This window comes from Tetrahymena thermophila (genome assembly GCF_000189635.1).
Source record: "Tetrahymena thermophila SB210 genomic scaffold scf_8254803, whole genome shotgun sequence".
Taxonomy (NCBI): Eukaryota; Ciliophora; class Oligohymenophorea; order Hymenostomatida; family Tetrahymenidae; genus Tetrahymena; species Tetrahymena thermophila.
This window is the reverse complement of record NW_002476559.1, coordinates 27,074-45,679: the sequence shown is the minus strand read 5'-3', so window position 1 is coordinate 45,679 and position 18,606 is coordinate 27,074. Positions and strand designations below refer to the sequence as shown.

Here is an 18,606-nt window from a genome sequence, read left to right as displayed (position 1 = left end):
AAATTCGTAGGAGTTTGGATATTTAAATTAGGTATTGATTTATTTATTTATTAATTATTAAATTAATATTTTATTAAAGAATTGTTTTAAAAGTAGAAAGATAGATGAGAGAAATAATACATTAAGCATTTATAAATTATTATTATTGTGTTTGTTTTGATTTGTTTGGTTGCTTTTTTTGTTTTCTTGTTGTTTTTTAATTAAGTTATTAGATTTGGTTGTTTATTTTTTGTTTTTATGGGTGGTTTGTTGGTAGGGGGTTTGTTTGCAAGTGAACAAAAGTTAACTTGCGATTATAAAAAATAAAAGTAAGTGGTTTATAAAGAGTAGGTGGGTGTTTGCATTTTGGTTTGAATAGTAACTTGAAATGATTGCAGGCTAATCATAGTATCACGATCTCAAAATCGTTTCAAAGAAAATGGTTAGGTTAATTCATAAATTATTAAGATTTGTGTATGTTTTTTTGTTTGTGGTTGGGGTTGGTTGGTTGTTTGTTTGTTTGGTTGTTTGTTTGTTTTTCAGTGAGTTAATTATAAAAAATAGTTTTAGATGTTAGCGAGCCATGGGTGCTATAGGATTTGGCTAATATTGGGTCTCTTAGAAGGATCTCTTTCAAGCATTTTGGTCAAGAGATCTTTCATCAGGTCAATATTAGTCATCTACCCGTAGACGCTCAGCGGTTACCACAATTAGCTCCAAAACTTTTCAGGGTTAGTGTGGAGAAGGTTAAATGAGGTATCGCTGAGATGGCAGCCATTGGATTGAAAGGGGTTCATTTGGAAAAGGATCTAGAAGAGACTGATGCCAAAAGCAAATACATCGTACTGCTTTTCGAAGTTCTGAAGATCAATTTGTCCACCTTCTATCAAAGCAAAGATTTCAGGTGAAAAGTAGGATTAAACTTTCTATTAGAAGAATCTCTTGGCTTCTTTCTAAGAAGTGAATCCGCACTCCTTGGAGTAGGCGAAGTCACCAAGATAGTATTAAACACCGTCATCATCACGAGTGACTTTGTTGGTGTAGTCGTAAACTTAGCTACTTTCAATTAGAGGATGCTAGCCAAAGTGAGCGAAAAAGTTATCAGGCTTGATGTCATTGTGAGCAATATTGAGTTCTTCGTGCAGGTACTTTAAAGCAGTGCCTATTTCGAATGCTAACTTCATAGCACCGAAAAGAATTCCACGAACTCTATGTAATAATTCATCTTGTTCGTTGCTTCTATTTTCGAGGGAGAAATAGTTTATTTTTTAAAAAATACCCGCGTTTTTTTGTATCAAGTGAGTAAAAGCGTCTTTTTCGCTCATATAAGGAGAGAATAGCATACATCTAGCAGGAGTAGCCTTGAAGTCGATGGGCTTAGCGATGTTAGCATTTTTGCAGCTTATATTCTGGGTAATCACAAATTCGTTCTATAAAAGCAAGCAATCTTTGATTCTTTTTTCTAAAATTAGCTTTAGGTCGATCTCATTTTGCTATGATTGGATAGGAGAAGGAGGATAAACAGCAGAAACAACAGGTTGACTGCTAGCTGAAGAGGAAGGAGCCTGTTACTACTGATCAGAAACGCTATGATTATCCTTTTGCTAGGATTATTGTTGAATCTAAGGCAAGTAAACCTCCTTGAGGACATATAACCCGCATTAATAAACGAGCTTGCCTTAATCAGAGAAAAGCAGATTGCCTTTTTGTTCAAAAATATTTGCGAGAACGTTGATATCATTTTCGCTACAAATACTTTGTTTTTGACTTTGTTAGGAATGTTAAACAGTTTAAGAAGTATTAAACGACATTTTTCGTACGATTATCTTCCCTAAAACAAATACTGAAGTCAAAAAAAATGAACAATATGTTTGATTTGATGTTTTTCTTCTTTTTTTGAAAAAAAAAGAATAATTAATTAGTTATGATTATAATTCCCTAACAAATTAAAATTTTTTCTTTATTTATATAGTCACTCTAATAATTAATTTGCTTTTTCTTCTTCTTCTTTTTTCCTCTTCTTTAATTAATTAATAAACCTTTCTTCTCTCAAAATACATTAAATTATTAAAGGGGAATTCAATATCAATCAATCAATGCTATTTAAAAAATAGTTTTCTTTGCATTTTCTTGTTTATTTGTACAAAAATATATAGAACAGAACATTAACAAAAAGTAAGTAAAAAAAAGAAGGAGATCAGATAATAATATATAGGTTGAGAGAGACACTTTACCTTTTATTTTCTCCAAAATCGTCTATTATATTTTTTAAATGATCTATCAAATATTGATCTCAAGCTAGCTAACAAAATAATAGTTAATTAGCTGACTTGATCTACGAATTAATCAATTGATCATTTATTCATTTTTTCATTTGAATCAACTAACTAATCCCTCCCACTCTCTTGAAAGAAAGTAATTTTAATTAATTAATAATAAATCTGAGATTCATTAAAGTTAATCAATCAATCATAATCAGTTGATCAAAGAAGACATGAACGAACTACACACAACCACTCTTCCTTCAAAAAAAAAAAAAAGAATATATAAAAATTAATATATATGAAAAAGAAATATAAAATGGCGAATAATAAAAATAACATAAATAGAAATTCATTTCTCACTTTATTATATATAGAAAGTGCTTTCCAAGGTAGGTATTAAAAAATCAGTAGAAATCCATGAAATTTTAGCTCGCTATCAGTTCACATCTAGCTCAAGCTATATGTATTATCATAACATTTTTTTTTTAAACGCCCTTTTTTATCTAAAAATTTAATTTTTAAATTTTATCGAGTAATTAATTATTTATATAATTTTATATATAATCATCATATTGATTATTTCAACCGACTCAAGATTATCTATCTATTCCCCATCTCATAAAGCATTATATATTATTAATTAATTAATAATTCATTCATTCATTTGCACAAACAAATTAATAACTTAATTAATTAATTTTTTTTTTTAATTTCTTCTAATATTTGATTTTTTTGATTGAACAAAGAAGCAATTATTTTTTGTTTTTGATAATTTGATTGTTTGATTTCCTTTTTATTTTCCTTCCACTTTACTTTGAATCACTTCCCATTTTCAAAAACAGTTAACAAACTTTGGTGGATTGTTTGATTATATTAATATTATAGATAGACTCATTGTCTGTCTGTATGACTGATCGATTGGTCGATCGATCGATCGATTGATTTGTTCCTTCAATTAATATTTTATCAAGTTAAATCTTTTGATGTGCACTCCTTATCGAAACCCCCCATCTCTTTAGCTATTTATTTATCTCTGACTGACTCAGTCAATCACTCTCTTTCTTTTTTAATATAAAGATTACAGTTGAAAACTTTCACTTGCGAGCATCTTTTGATTAATGCTTTTTTCTTTGTTTTTACAAACATTTCTCTTACTCATGCCAAATTCGTTAATAAAAGCTAATATTAGTAGTTATCCCTTAATTGAGTAGCATGTTTGTTCTACCTCTTTCTTTTAATCTCCAACTTCGATTGAATATTTATTTTTCATATTATCCAATTTATTTTCTATTTACTAACATTTACTGTATTAGCATTTTCAGATTAGTATTTTATTAACAAAGAAAGGCTTCAAAAATTAGATTCTGCTTGTAGGGAAACTTATAATTATAATTAGTTCTTGTCTCTTTGTCTGTGATAGAGCAAAGCAAGAGCTATTTTCTTTCATCTACAAATAATAAAGTAATTATCAATGTAAAAACACCCATAGGCTCACTTGCTGCAATAATTGAAACATACATTTAAATATCTTATTATAATATATATATATTTCCTCTATTCTTTTTTTACTCCTTCATCTACTCACTCACTCATTCACTACTTATTTTTTTCTACAAAATGTACTAAACTACATTTCACCAGATAATAGAATATCTATTTAATTTATATAAATCTCTTTAATAGACAACTTAACACATATTTAAGGGTATCTATGATTGCTTTTTAACGTTTTTCATTTATATACCCAAGCAGCCAATTGCTGTAGAAAATAAAAAATCCTTTTGATTTAGAAAGTGCGTCAATTTCAAGTGTTCAAAGCTACATTTCGGACTTTAAAATATTCTATTTTCTTTTTGTCTGTTTACATTTAAAAAACGGTGGGGTGCACTCAAAAGTGTGAAGTAACTGATTATGAACAATCCCTGAACTCTATTTCATTTGCAATTTTAGTCAGACCCGTTTTTTTAACAGACAAAGTATGAAAGTTTTTGAAGCTCATAAAGCTGATGCTTGTAAAAGAGTTGACGCAAATATGATATAAGGTAAAAATAATTTGGGAATAGTTAGACACTAATTCTTATAAACTTACACTTCCTCATTCTTCATTAGTCCCTTAACTTATAGGGAATGAAGAAGAGGTAGAAAAAAAAAAGATTATAAAAAATATTATTGTTAAATTTTTGATATCAAGTAATTGTTTGATAAAATTTTGCCTTTTTAAAAGATGATAGAAGAGCAGTTTGGAAGACGCTATAATTTATAATAGTATTTGTTGTTATTGAAAATTTTTGATAAATAATTGGCAAAATTCACAAATATTTAAGAAAGAAATAAATTTGTATCCATAAATCAATCTTATGTGTAGTCAAAAATATTAAAAGTAAAGAGCTTAACTCTGATAGATAATAGGAACTATATATCAATCGATCAAAATAAGCAAGCATTCCTTAATCAAAATTTACTATGTATTTATGAATAAAAAGCTTGATAATACCCTTTTAAAACTAACACATAAAAACACTACAAATTTTTAATTTGAAGATAATTTTAAAATATTTAATTTAAATGATCATTTTCTTTATTCTTTGCTCAAATTAGTCTTCAAAAACTAATATTTGAAGACATTAAAAAAGGCATTTATGTCTGTTAAAAACAAACAAATGTTAGGTTGAATAATTAAAGAAATTAGTTGTTTGCTACTGAAGAAAATTACATGTACTTGTTATAAAAGACTTTTCAATTAAGAAAATATCCTGATTTTGTATAATTTTTTTGTTTGATTTTTTGTGCATCAAAAAAATTAAGATTATAATTTGCTATTATTTTTTCATTCAAATGATAAATTGCAAACAAAAAAATCTTAGTTCGTTCAAGGTTTTCGATCCCTCGACTTAAAAAATTGCGAAAAAGAAAAAGTAAATAAAGCAAAAGCAGCTTTTGGGCAAGAAATAAGGAAAATAATTAAAAACATTAATTAACACTTTATAAAGTAAGTAGTAAATATAACTTGTTTCATTCGCTCTAAGGGAAATAAAATTTAAATTTGAAATTTTTTAAAAAATGCTTGCATAGTTTTTTAACAATTACTTCACCAAAATCACCTTCACAAGTTAGCATAGTTTAAAATCTTTAAATATATTGAAGTAGAAAGCCAACCTAAATTTATCTTTAAGAAGTGATGATTTTGAAAGTATTTTATAAATAAATTCTTCATCTTTAGTTCAGCAATTTAAAATACCAAAAAATTTTTATTACTAAAAATAATAATAAACATCAAAGTGCAGATAAAATAAAAATTGTTATCAATTAATCTTGAGCTATTAACAAATAAATTCATTATATTTGCAATAAAACGATTTTATTTATTTAAATTTTATATAAATACATTTTGATCTATTCAATCAATCATCCTCAGCTATTTCTAAGTATAATATTCTATTCAAATCAATCTTACTAAAAATAGTCCTACTAAATATATACAATAGGTGATGAAATTTATTTTTATATGATCCTATCTTCAATTATTTTTTTTTTAATAATTAATTTTTACAAAATAAAATATTAAAGAATAAATCAAACTAAAAAAATATTTTAAATTTAAAATCAAATAAAAAAATTAATTTCTATTTTTTTATATTTTATTGATTTTTTCTTCTTCATTTTCAAAATTTTTAATAAAAAAATAATTTATTTATTCATTCATTTAAAAATGCTTCTAATGATTGAAAATATTTTAAATAAAGGCTTTCAAGTAAAAATATTTTTTTTGGCCTTGATTTAATATTTTTTGAATGCTTTATTTAAATTTATAAAAAATGAATTTAATTTTGAAGTATTTAATAATTCAAAAAGAGCCAGTTGGAATTAATTTAATAAAAAGAAAATAAAAAAGAAAAAGTAAAATAAGATTCTCTCTCTATGGTAATCCTTTTAATTTTTGCTGGATAACTGTTCTAAAATTAAAAACCCTATAAATTAAATTAAATAATTTATTTCATTCATTAATTTCTCTATCTAATAATTTATTGATTAAATGATATATATTGACTGAAATATAAATAAATAAATAAACTAATTGATTTCTTTGTTAGGAATATTTTAAGATTTTATTCAAATTAGAAAGATATATTGTTTCCAATAAAGCAAAATAAAATTACTATCAAAAAATAAAATGTCTGAAGTTAGCCGTATTAGATTTATTCTCTCTTTTATTGCAAAGTCTCACAAAAAAATATAATTTTGAGACAGACGATGGATGCTTAACAGCACCAAAAATTTAAATACAAACAAAATATAACAATCTTTTTAAATTAAAAAATGAATAGATTTCTCTGACTCAAGGAGATTAAATTATGAATCCAAGCTTCTTAGCGAAAGATTAGAAAAGCAATATCTTAGATAAAAGATAGATAGTAATTTATTCATCAAATTTCATTTTACAATTATCAGATATATAAATGTATGAAGATATTTTGATTTATTTGCTAATCCTTTGAAAGAACTCCATCTAATTCTAAGATTTGCTCATAATCTTTTAATAAATGAATTAATTTAGGTTAAATTAACAGCAGATTCATAAGTTCCCCTGAAAGAGATCGTGAACAATATAGATCACCCGTTAGAGATGACAATAGAAGATATTTATCTCCAAGCACAATTCATGAAAGATTACTTTCTAATTACAGTATCTCAAATATTCAGAGTAATTATTTATTAATGAACAATTTTTATTACCTACCTTAATGCATTAATGCTAATATCTACAAAAAAAAAGAATTACAAAAATGAAACGTAAAAAATAAATGAATAAAATGAATTTATTTTAGCTAACAAAACCAAATAATTATTTGAGTTTTCAATTTAAATTAAATTTTTAATAGAAAATTTTCTTTTTTATTCCATATTTTTAAATATTTGTTTATTTGTTGTTCAGTAATACTCATTTATTTATTTATTATTTATTTTGATTATTATTATCTAAAAGGAAATAATTAATTTTTGGGTGATTCAATTAAGAGATTAAATGCACATTAAAAAGGATATTCTCTTTACTAAAGCCCTAATAAGGTTGCTTCTACTACTAGCAACAATCCTGACTATCAAAGAAATGTTGAAACATTTTTATAATTTGATATGGAAAGAAAGCAAAGAGAGTAACGTAAGAGAGATATAATGAATAAAATAAATGAATTAAATAATAAATTATAATCTGAATCATCTTATGTTTCTCATGCAAATGCTTATACTTCAAATCTTGGTGTAAGCACTTCCCAAAATAATTTACACACTTAAAACAGCTACACATCTCCTGCTTCTAGATATGAAAAAATTATCACCTCTAATTCATCTATTGGTGGATCTCACATCTAGTAATTGAATCAGCCTTCTTACTATCTCACAAAGTATGAACAATAATAGCAATAATAGTAGAAATCTGATCAAGTAGCTGAAAGAACTTCCCCTAAGCTTGAAAGCTAGCCTGCTCCAGAAAATGTTTCAAATTTAAATACTATTACTTCCCCAATTTCTCCTCATGGGGCTTAACTTTCTAGTAACTTAAGATCTGAAACCTCTCCTAAAAATGAATAAAGCAATTTAACTAGTTCAAATAATGCTACTTTACCTGCAAATAGCATTTCTGATTAGAAATATAAATAAGAAATTCATAGATTAGAAAGCGATAATTCCTCATTAAAATAAAAGGTAAATTCAAAATCAAATAAATAAATAATTTAAATATTATATGGTAGAGAAAGTATTCATTTTTATTTATTAATATAAATAGCTTGATTAATTAGAAAAAAATCATGATGAAATAGTGCAAAAGTTAAAAGAATAAAATTCTAAAGAGGCTGATTAGTACAAATTAGCATATGAAGCAGAAAAGAAGAAGAATGAAGCTTTATTAGTTTAATGCCAAAAGTTTGAAACCAACATCAAATAGCAAAATGAAGAAATGTCTTAATCTCTTAAATAAATTGAATTAAGTTATAAAGAAAAACTAAAATAATTCGAATCCCTTTTGTCTGAATCAAACTCTAAAATTTAAAATTTACAAACTCAATATTTAGACGATCCCCTAATTAAAGCAATTAAGGAAAATCCTTAGATTTTAGATTTGATCACAGAAAAATTAAATGAAGAAGAAGGATAATCATAAGATCCTTAAATAGTTAAGAGAGTTGCAAGTCTTGAAAAGCTACTTGAAAGAAAAGAAGAAATCATCAAAGAGCGTATTTAAATTTTTTATCTTCTAACTATTTATTAAATACTTATTATTTATAGTATCTAGAAACAATGAGTTAAAGGATTTGGAAATTAAAAAAATGGAAGAGTTAATAGAAAAATTCAAAGCACTTTTCTCTCATATGAATGAAGAAAAAGAAATCTTAACTGCTGAAAACGATAGATTAAATGATGAACTTGTAAAATAGAAAATTAAAATTAAACTTTTATTTTAATAACTTTAATGAATAGGAATAATACAAAAGTTATATTACTAAATTGATGGTTTACAGTTCAGGTGGAAAGAAGGATGAAGAAGGAGATGGAGAAGTCGCTGAAAGATAGGAAGAATATGATGATTAATAAGATAGAGAAAACGAAGCTGAATAAGATTAAGATGATGAGCAATAGTAATAATAATAGTAAGAAGGCGATGATCAAGGTGAAGAAGAGGAAGAAGAAAGAAACTAGGAAGGTGCTAATGATGAAGAATACTAATAAGGTTAGTGAAAAATTAATTTGATCTAACTAATATTTGTTTAGATTAATATTAAGTTTAGAATTACCTTTTTTTCCTATTTAAGTTACTTTAATAGTATTAATTTAACTTAAATAGAGTTTATATAAATACATAAATATTGTAATATATTTTCTTGCAAAATAAATTTCACTCTAATAAAAATTATTATTTAATATTTAAATTAATATATAAATATCTTATATGAAGCATAAATTTTCAATACTCATCCAAACAAAAAATTAAATTAAATTAATGATGAACGAACCTAAAAAGCAGCTTTATTTAAAAATATTAAATTATATCTAATACCCTTAATTTTTAAGAAATTATATTATATTTTCAAAAGTTTATACTTTTAGATGTATAAATTAATTTTTATTTATAAAAATTATAAAAGCTCAAATTTAAACATATGAATTATTTATCTAAAAATTTTCAAAGGCTTTTTATAAATTTTTAAATTAATAAATAAATTACATATTTGATAGAGAGATAAATAAAATGAAATAAAAAAAGATAAATTAATACAGTTGTTAGTTTTCATTTATTTATTATTAATTTTAGTTATATATTTAGCTTTAATAAAAGTGAATATTTAATAATTCATTAAATTTATCTTAAAATTAAAGCACTCTAGAAGAAATACTTACAAAATAGACTATCACCGAAAGCACCGATGGTTTAGTGGTAGAATAGAGCGTTGCCATCGCTTTGACCCGGGTTCGATTCCCGGTCGGTGCATTTTTTATAAATATTTATTTAGATTAAAAAGTAATTTAATAATATTTAATTTTTTTCAGTTAAAATCTACAAGTTCCAAATAAATAAATTTCATTCTTTATTTTTTAAAAACATATTAAATCAAATAATTTATTAATATATAAGTATTTAATACTCAACACAATTATTGATTTATTAAAAAGAAATTTAAATTTAGAAAAAGAGTTTTGATTTCATCAATTTGAAATGAAGTTTTTCACCGAAAGCACCGATGGTTTAGTGGTAGAATAGAGCGTTGCCATCGCTTTGACCCGGGTTCGATTCCCGGTCGGTGCATTTTTTATATTATAATAGCAATTAAATTAAATAAATTCGATTGATATATTTGTTTATTTTTTTAAAACTCATCAAACTAATAATAGAAAAAAAGAAAATTTAATTTAAAATATTTTAATGTTGGATTGAATATTATATAATTTTTTAAAATAAATAATTTCTCAAATTTAAATTTACCAAATTTTGCTTAAACTTTTGACTATACTAAAATTAAATTCCCTCTAAAATTTTTGTAAATAAATTTGCTCTAAATAAATGTTTTAGTAAGTAATCTTTAAAATTAAAAAGATTAATTTTTAAAAAATAATTTAAAATAAAAAAAAAGCATAGTTGTCTACCTAATAAAAATTTAATTGCCACAAGCTCTTCTATTATATTCCTAGTATAATTATATGAGCTTATTTTTAAAGTTAAAGTATATAAAAGAATAATCAATTGCTAGCTAAGAGCAATTAATTTATTATAAATATTTTTTTATGTACTGTTTTTATTTTACAATTAAACTTTTGAAAGAGTTGATTTTTAAAATCTAATTATTTACTTAGTTATTAGATAGAAAGATAAATTAAATAATCTAAAAAGCAAATTAAATCATTCATTAATTCATTTAATTAATTATTATTTAATCTTTCTTTATAGTTTAACAAGAATTTAAATGGTTTATTATTTGTTTTTTTTGCAAAACCTACTTTCATTCATATCACTAATAAATATAAATTTTCAAAAAGTTTAATTCTATTGAAATCAAACAAAAGAATCTAATTTTTATAATTTAAAAAAGAGCGAACATGCAAATAAATTAGCCAGATATAAAAATATAAAGTTCCTTCTAAGATACAAGAGATGAACTTTAGTAGAATATACTCGCTAACTAGAGCTTAAATTCATCTAAGAATTAGATAGAGTATTGCAAAGCTAATTTTATTTAAAATAACATAGAGTTCAACTAAAATGAAGATGTTGAAGATTTACAATTTATATCAAAAGACATACAAAATTTTGTCAAAGTGGCTGCGGATAATTCATAAATAAATAATGATCAGGAAAAAATTCAACATGAAAACAAAGAATGGGATGAAGGTTTAATTGTATTTAATAACATAGAAGAATAGATATCTTTCTAGTAAACAAACGAGTTTTAGAATAATGAGTAAATAAAAGTAATTCAAAACTCGCAAAATTCTAAAAAAAAAATAGAGATAGAATAGCTAGCATTAAATTTTGAAAATATTAAAGGAGATTAAATATTTTAAAAAATGGAGAATGATCAGATAGAGCAATTTGGGAATTACTCTGAAAAATAGGAGAACAAATAAAAGTTAGAAAATTCTGTTCAATACTTGATAGAAAGATCAAATAACCTTGATATTTAAATCAAAGAGAACAAATAAGAAGAAAATCTTAATAAAATCCTAATGAATTCTTTCAAAGGAGAAGGCGTGGTTTTAAATAAGGGAAAGTTTTTGCTAAAGAGATCTAATTCTGAATTATATATTTCAAACGAGCCCAATTAAAAAAATAATTATGATTAAAATAAAAATTAAAAGAGAATGTTATCTGCTAACGATATTATTGATCTGGATCAATCTACAAATTAAATATTTACAAAAGCAACTACTATCCTAAAAGACGATTCAAAAGAAAATCTAGACATCAATCAAGATATAATTCAAAATCAGGAGTTAAAAGTGTAGGAATCTAAAGGATAGTAAGTGGATGATGAGAATCAAAATTTGAGAAATGTAGAATAAATTGCTCCTTTATAGGAAGCCAATCAGATAATAAATTAAGAAAACTAAGCTTAGAATGCGAGTCAGTAAGAAATTCAATTGTAATAAAATAATAATTAAAACTAACCTTAAGATTAGGCTGTTGTAGCTCCACAAAACTAAAGTGATGAATATTCATTCTAGTTGTAATAAACTTAGGCATATATCTCTTCATTGAGGTATAGACTAGAGCTTAGAACACAATCAATTAATTCCTTGAATAGCATTTTATGTTAAAAACTGAAATTCAAGAAAATTCAATTGATTATATATTATTTTCCTCTCTGTATAGGATTCTTATATCTTATGATCAGGAATGCATCTTAATTTTGTAATGCTACAATACTTGCGCACTTCTGTCTTTATACGCTCTTCTCGTTTAGAAATTTTCTTTTAAATATTTATGTATATATGAAATCATAGCAACATCTAAGTACTTTGAATCTATATGAAGTTAACATTCTCAGTCATGATCTTTTCTTTTACCTGATTTCTGATTTATAAATTTAATACAAAAAGTAAAAAGATTTACAGAACAAGATAGAATAAATAAGTATTTAACAGCCTTAAGATTAGGAATAAGCTAATTAAAATGACAATATCAGCAACAACAATAATAATATAAATAATGCTAGTATTCAAAACAATTAGGTCATTAATATTCCTTAAAATAATTATATGTTAGCATAGTAAAATGTTTAAATATAAAACAATTAATATGTTGCAAATAACAATATATCAATGCATTAAATTGATCAAGCAATCCCCGAAGAGTATGTATAATTAATTATGACTGCAATAAAATATTAGTAAAGCTTACAACAATAGTAATCTCAAGTAAATAATATTGTTAATTAAAATAGAGCAAATAATAATTCTAATAATTAGTAATATTCCAATAATAATAGTAATAGCAATTAAAATTAAATTTCATTTTAAGGTTTCAACAATAATAATAATGTAGTTTTTAATAATTAAATAAATAATAACAATAATCAAAATAGTAATAACAATATTTAAAACCTCCAAGTTAATTCTAATGGATAAATAAATAGTAATACTTCAAACAGTAACAACAATATTGATAATCCTAATTTAATTGAAGCATAATGTGAATAAAATGCTTAAAATGTCAATGAAGCTAACTAAAATAAATAAAGCAAATAAAATATTTCAGCTATAGAAAACTATTACTTGATTCAAGTTTTTAATTTAACAATCAAAATTATTAAGGACACTAATATTTTATAAAATATATTACTAAACTCTCCTAATATCAGAGAAAATAGGGTGAGCTATGATTATTATCAGAAGCATTTACTTTAAATAAATCACATAAACCGTTCTAATATAAAAGATACTGATTATTTATTAGATAATAATTAGCAAATGCTCTACCAAATTAATTCAAACTTAATTTAAAGAGAAATTGAAGTTATAATAAAGTACAAAGACAGGCTTTTGCTGTCTAAAATAATGAGAGTCTATTCATTTCTTGAAGAATACTATTTGGTAATATACAACTTGCTTGAATTCACTTTTTCTTTTTGTTACCCATCTGAAATAAATGTTGCAATAGTATTTAGCTTTTATTACTCAATAGTAAATTGGTTATAGATTATAATTGTGACTGTTGCTCTAATTTTCATGCTGATAGCTCTCATTTTCTATCTCTTTTTCTAATTATTAGCTTGTAAGAGTAAAAAAGAATTAAAAACTCACTCTCTCAACGACATTAAAAACACACTTTAATCTACTAAAAAGTATACTGAATAGGAATTATCAGAGCTTTGCTGTATCATTTGCTTAGTTGAATTTGAAGAGAAAGATTAAGTTTACTTATCTGATTGCTGTAAAAGGTGTTTTCATAAAGGCTGTATAATAGAATGGTTCAAAGTAAATTAAAAATGTCCAATGTGCAGAGCTGTTGCTCTGTATTGATTATTTCTATCCAAAAACTAAAAAATCAATTTTAATTTATGAATAAAAAATTAAAGCTAATCAACTTAATTTAAAATTAATATTTAATTAATTTAAATTGAAATATTTATATTTATTACATTTCTTATTTTTATTTCATATAAAACTTACTTGTAAATTATTAAAAATTTCTTAGTAAGTTATTTATTATAAATTAAATTAAACTATTTTAACTCCTTCATTTTAACTGCAATTTTGAGTATTTCTCATTATTATATTTAAATATATTACTTTTTGAATTAGAAAGAAACATTTTTAATTTTAAAAATATGACTAAAAGTAATTTTTTCAATCTAATGCTAAAAACAAGGATTAAAGCTTAAAGAATATACTAAATTTTTTTTTTATTAATATTTTTAGAAGTGACTCAGAAAAAAGAAAGAAAAAAATATTCCATTTTGATAAAATAAAAAAAATGAGTCAACAAATGTGTCTAGAAATTTTCAAAAAAAAAAAAATCCAAATAAAGGGTATGGTTTTAACATATAAGGATTTATGGAAAAAAAAAATAAATATTTAAGGATTTATGGAAAAAAAAATAAATATTTAAACTATATAATGATTTTAAATTGGCACTTTTCTATGGCTTCAGCAAGATTGAATTAACTAATTAATTAATAAAGAATTTTAACTGATATCATCATCTGATTAGTTCTTTTTTAATTAATTATTTTCTGATTAAAACATAAATAAATTAAATCATCAAAATGTTACTTACAAGTTTATTCAAATATGATAAATTTTCAATTTAAGATAACCAAATATGAATTAAAGTTGAATAGGTTTCTAATTATGTTTTTAGTGGTATTTAAACTACTAAATTTTTCATTGGCAGGTATATTGCTATACTAAATTAAAATTTGAACATGTTATTATATATATTTCTGTTTTTAATAACTTTATCCTATATATCTTGAACTCTAACACATTTTTTAATTAAAAGTTAGAATTATTAAAGGTTTTTATTTTTTGAAAAAAGTGTTAAAAAAACTTGTTCAAATAAAGTTTTTAAATTTGAGACTTAAATGTTCATAAAATAAATTAATATTTTATAATAAACGCTTTTAATATCTATCAATCAGTGTGTTATTAAATAATTATATTTCACTCCTTAAATAAAATTTTATGCTGTGGAGGGGTATAAATTATGTCTATCAACAATATATTATTTCTGAATTTTTTATGTTTTAAATTTAATGATTAAATTCTTTCATTCATTTTTTAATTTTTTAGTTAGATACATTTTTAGAATATTTTTATTGAATATATAATAATGAAGGAAATAATAAATAAATAAATGTGATTAATAATTATTTAATTTTTATTGTATAAAATATAGAGAGATAGATAGTTCTAGAATATGATAATTATATGAGAATTATATTTATTTATTATTAAGTTAATTATTTTTTATATTTTCAAACTAATTTATTGAAATTTTTTTAATATTTTAATGATTTGGATTATAATATCATAGCTTATTATTATTTTATTAGATTTTATGATCAACAATTGCATTTTGTAGGTTTATCAATATCAAATTAATCAGGCTTAGGTGTAAATGGACGCGGTTAAAAAATAGGCTCTTTTAATAAAAATGATAAAAGATAAAATTATTTAATTTTAAAAAAAATATTTCATAAAATCTAACAATTAATATTTATTTTAAATAGTATTTATTACCCATTTAATTATTTTCTATTTTTTGCAAAATAGTCTTAGTTATAATAGAAAATGCTTCATTTACATTTTCACCAGTTAATGCGCTTGTTTCGATGTATTCTACATCTAGACTTTCACATTAACGTTTTGCTTCATGACTTTAAACTGCACGTTCATCTGTCAAATCAGATTTATTTCCACAAACTACAATACATACTTCCTTATTTGCTAATTCTCTAACATCATTGACCCAATTTTAAAGTGAGTGAAATGAATCTATGCTGTGAAATAAGTATTAAAAAATAAGGTTAGAATGAAATGTAAATAATTTCTTCTTGTATTTTCAAAATATTTATTGATTTCTAACTAATATTTTACTTTGTCAGATCAAAAACGATTACTGCTCCTACTGCTCCCCTATAATATGTGCGTGCTACTGATCTAAATCTTTCCTATCCTGCAGTATCCCAAATTTAAAATTTAACTAGCTTTGATCCAACCTTTTCAATTTTAGACCCAAATTCAACACCAATAGTATAAGTTGAATTTTATTTTGCTGTTAAAATATATAAATATTTTAATTTTTTTAGCGTTTTGCTTAATCTAAATAAACATATATTAATCAATCTATCTATTGTTTCAATTAAATGGCAAATTAAAATTCATATTTTATTATTGTCTGCTTTAAATTTTGTAATTAATTACGCTTTCCTTCTATAAAATAATGTAACAAGCATGTCTTTCCTGATGAAGCATTTCCTACTATTATGAATTTAAAAAGAGTGTCAACCTATTCTTCCTTCTTTTTAGGGTAAAAATCCTACATTTGTTTATTTGATATACTTTTTTAATTTAAACAAAAAAATTAGTTAATTAATTTTCTAAAATTTGCAAATCTAATTTTTTTTTTTCGTTTTTGTTTGTGAATAAATCCAAATAATTTAAACAAAATTCTGCAGAATTCTTATACAAATTTATTGAAATAATAAATCAAATTCTATTAAAAAATACATTGATTATTAATTATTCAAGTTAATTTGCCTAAAAATAAGATTTGTTCACCATTATAAATAAATAAGCACGTTTTAAAAAAAATAAAAAACTTTATTTAACATCTTGAATATTTTTTTTTATTAAATAACAACTTCAATTAAATTACGTAATAATCAATAATACACGAATATTTTTTTAATTAAATAACAACTTCAAATAAATTACATAATAAATAATCAATAAATACTATTAATTATTTTAATTGAAACAAAAAAAATTAAAATATTAGATATTTTTATCAAATATATAATTAAAAGTTATTATAAGTAATTAAAATATTAGTAATTAACTAATGTAGGTGATATGTATTTTACATTTATCTTTAAATGTTTTATATTTTTTTATTAACTGAAGGTTTTGTTAGCTTTATTCATTATAATAATATGCCTAAATAAAATTTTTAAAAGTATTAAATAATAGAAGTTAATGAAATAGTTAATTGGAAAAATAATAATAATTTTAATATCTTTTTCAGTATAAATAATTTAAGTATAAAAATTAAAATATAACAGTTAATTTATTCAAACTATAAATGGTTAATATTTGATTTAATTATTAAAAGTTATGATATTTAAAAAAATTAGGTGGGAGGTAGAATCCATAAGTTCTTTACTTATAAAAATATTTACCCATATATAACCACTACTTAAAGATAAAAATAAAAGCCTATTTATTTTTTTCCCCCCCTCCCTTTAATATTTTGCACTTTAATTAAAATTTCAACTTAATTAATAGCAGTTTAATATATGAGATGGAAGCTAATAATGATTTAACTAGAAGTTTTATTATATTGGATGGAAAGAGTAAAAATAATTTGCAAAATTAAAAAGTAAGTAAATATATATATATATATTGAAATAAATAAATGGATAAAAGCTAAAGGATATTATATTAGAGTTAAGCTAAAGACCAATTCTTATTATTTAAAAATATATCCAATAAATTTTTTTACTTTACTTAAAATTAAATTAATTTGATGGATAATTTTTGTGTTTTTAAATCTAATTTGATTTGTACTACTCAATTATAAATAGATCAATAATTATTTAGATAAAAATAAACAATTTACAAAATAAAAATATTATTGTATGTAAATAAAATTTTAATGTATTTTAGTATTATTACTTTAGAACTTTGTATACTTTTATATTCTAGTTCTATCTAATAGAGAAAATAAAATGGGATTATAGCGTCGGATTGAATCTATTAATAAAAAAATGAATATTAAATAGGTAGTTTGAATATGATTATTAAATTGATATTCTTTTTATCAAAGAATCATTTGTTTTATTGCAATTTTTTATATTATTATTTCATATAATCTTTTATTAGAAATTGGGTAGAGATTATTAAATACTAATAAAGTTACTTAAATAAACTGATATTTATTTAAACCTAATTCTTTTGTTTCGAAATCTAATTATCTCAATTATTTTTATTTGGAAGATGTTTTTTACCAATTTTTTGTTAAGTTTCTAGCTAAGAATTAAATTAAATGTTTGTGATATTTTTTATTAGTTAATATACTTTAAAACATTAGTTATTTTTTAAAATCAAAATTAATCTATGAATGAATGAAAAATTTATTAATATTCTTTGATTAAAAAAAAATCTTGTATTTCAGGTTATTACTTTTAGCATATAACAAAACCAATTTCATAATTTAGGATGATCTATTGATTGATATTTATTTTGTAGTTGTCATCAAATCTTATTTCTGATACTAATTTATTTACTAAATTGTTATTATCTAAGGTTACTTAAATAAGGTTTTTTTTTTTTACCCTAAATTATTTTGATTAATTATATCTAATATAAACTTGATTTTTTGTAAATCTCTTGTTGTTTTATTCCTATTATTTGTTTTTTAACTTACTATTATTTACTTAATTAAAACACCACAAGATTTTGGCAAAAAGCTGTTAAATAGTGTAAATCTGAGCATAATAATTTTTCATTGTTTAAAATATTTCTGCTTAAGACATAATTTCTGTTGCATAAATATTATTTACAAATTATTTTTTTACAAATAAATATATTTTAAATATTTATTCATATAAAATATAAAATTAAATATTAAATAATTCTTTTACTAATT

The 18,606-nt window shown here is 22.6% G+C and overlaps 8 protein-coding genes across 8 annotated transcripts in view; 4 read left to right on the top strand and 4 right to left on the bottom strand. All coding sequences in view use genetic code 6, as the record gives it.

Annotated features, from left to right (window-relative positions):
* Nucleotides 1–518: 518 nt before the first annotated feature.
* Nucleotides 519–2,039, bottom strand: TTHERM_00001150 (kinase domain protein; the record flags this gene model as incomplete). Its single annotated transcript, XM_001007995.2, has 1 exon — nt 519–2,039. The coding sequence occupies one exon, from the start codon at nt 2,037–2,039 to the stop codon at nt 519–521; it is 1,521 nt and encodes a 506-aa protein (XP_001007995.2).
* A 1,416-nt stretch (nt 2,040–3,455) lies between these two features.
* TTHERM_000001131 (transmembrane protein, putative) lies at nt 3,456–4,028 on the top strand (the record flags this gene model as incomplete). Its single annotated transcript, XM_012795615.1, has 1 exon — nt 3,456–4,028. The coding sequence occupies one exon, from the start codon at nt 3,456–3,458 to the stop codon at nt 4,026–4,028; it is 573 nt and encodes a 190-aa protein (XP_012651069.1).
* Nucleotides 4,029–4,221: 193 nt separating this feature from the next.
* On the top strand, nt 4,222–4,374 carry TTHERM_00001130 (hypothetical protein; the record flags this gene model as incomplete). Its single annotated transcript, XM_001007993.1, has 1 exon — nt 4,222–4,374. One exon carries the CDS (start codon nt 4,222–4,224, stop codon nt 4,372–4,374), a length of 153 nt encoding a protein of 50 aa, XP_001007993.1.
* Nucleotides 4,375–6,306: 1,932 nt separating this feature from the next.
* TTHERM_00001120 (hypothetical protein) lies at nt 6,307–8,978 on the top strand (the record flags this gene model as incomplete). The annotated part of the gene is made up of 7 exons (XM_001007992.3): nt 6,307–6,430; nt 6,569–6,655; nt 6,799–6,945; nt 7,228–7,946; nt 8,029–8,476; nt 8,529–8,668; nt 8,721–8,978. Exons 1-7 carry the CDS (start codon nt 6,415–6,417, stop codon nt 8,976–8,978), a joined length of 1,815 nt encoding a protein of 604 aa, XP_001007992.2. The 5' UTR covers nt 6,307–6,414.
* Nucleotides 8,979–10,832: 1,854 nt separating this feature from the next.
* TTHERM_00001090 (zinc finger protein) lies at nt 10,833–13,754 on the top strand (the record flags this gene model as incomplete). The annotated part of the gene is made up of 1 exon (XM_001007991.2): nt 10,833–13,754. One exon carries the CDS (start codon nt 10,833–10,835, stop codon nt 13,752–13,754), a length of 2,922 nt encoding a protein of 973 aa, XP_001007991.2.
* A 1,544-nt stretch (nt 13,755–15,298) lies between these two features.
* TTHERM_00001080 (Rab-family small GTPase Rab4B) lies at nt 15,299–16,281 on the bottom strand (the record flags this gene model as incomplete). The annotated part of the gene is made up of 4 exons (XM_001007990.3): nt 15,299–15,378; nt 15,477–15,736; nt 15,834–16,011; nt 16,161–16,281. The coding sequence occupies 4 exons, from the start codon at nt 16,279–16,281 to the stop codon at nt 15,299–15,301; spliced, it is 639 nt and encodes a 212-aa protein (XP_001007990.1).
* A 946-nt stretch (nt 16,282–17,227) lies between these two features.
* TTHERM_000000090 (transmembrane protein, putative) lies at nt 17,228–18,149 on the bottom strand (the record flags this gene model as incomplete). Its single annotated transcript, XM_012795614.1, has 4 exons — nt 17,228–17,410; nt 17,461–17,711; nt 17,878–18,034; nt 18,141–18,149. The coding sequence occupies 4 exons, from the start codon at nt 18,147–18,149 to the stop codon at nt 17,228–17,230; spliced, it is 600 nt and encodes a 199-aa protein (XP_012651068.1).
* A 411-nt stretch (nt 18,150–18,560) lies between these two features.
* Nucleotides 18,561–18,606, bottom strand: part of TTHERM_00000080 (hypothetical protein) — a gene marked incomplete at both ends in the record, with an annotated part of 619 nt that continues 573 nt past the window's right edge. The window contains one exon of the mRNA XM_001007989.3: nt 18,561–18,606. This exon is cut by the window's right edge and continues 116 nt beyond it. Coding sequence (XP_001007989.3) covers nt 18,561–18,606 — 46 coding nt within the window.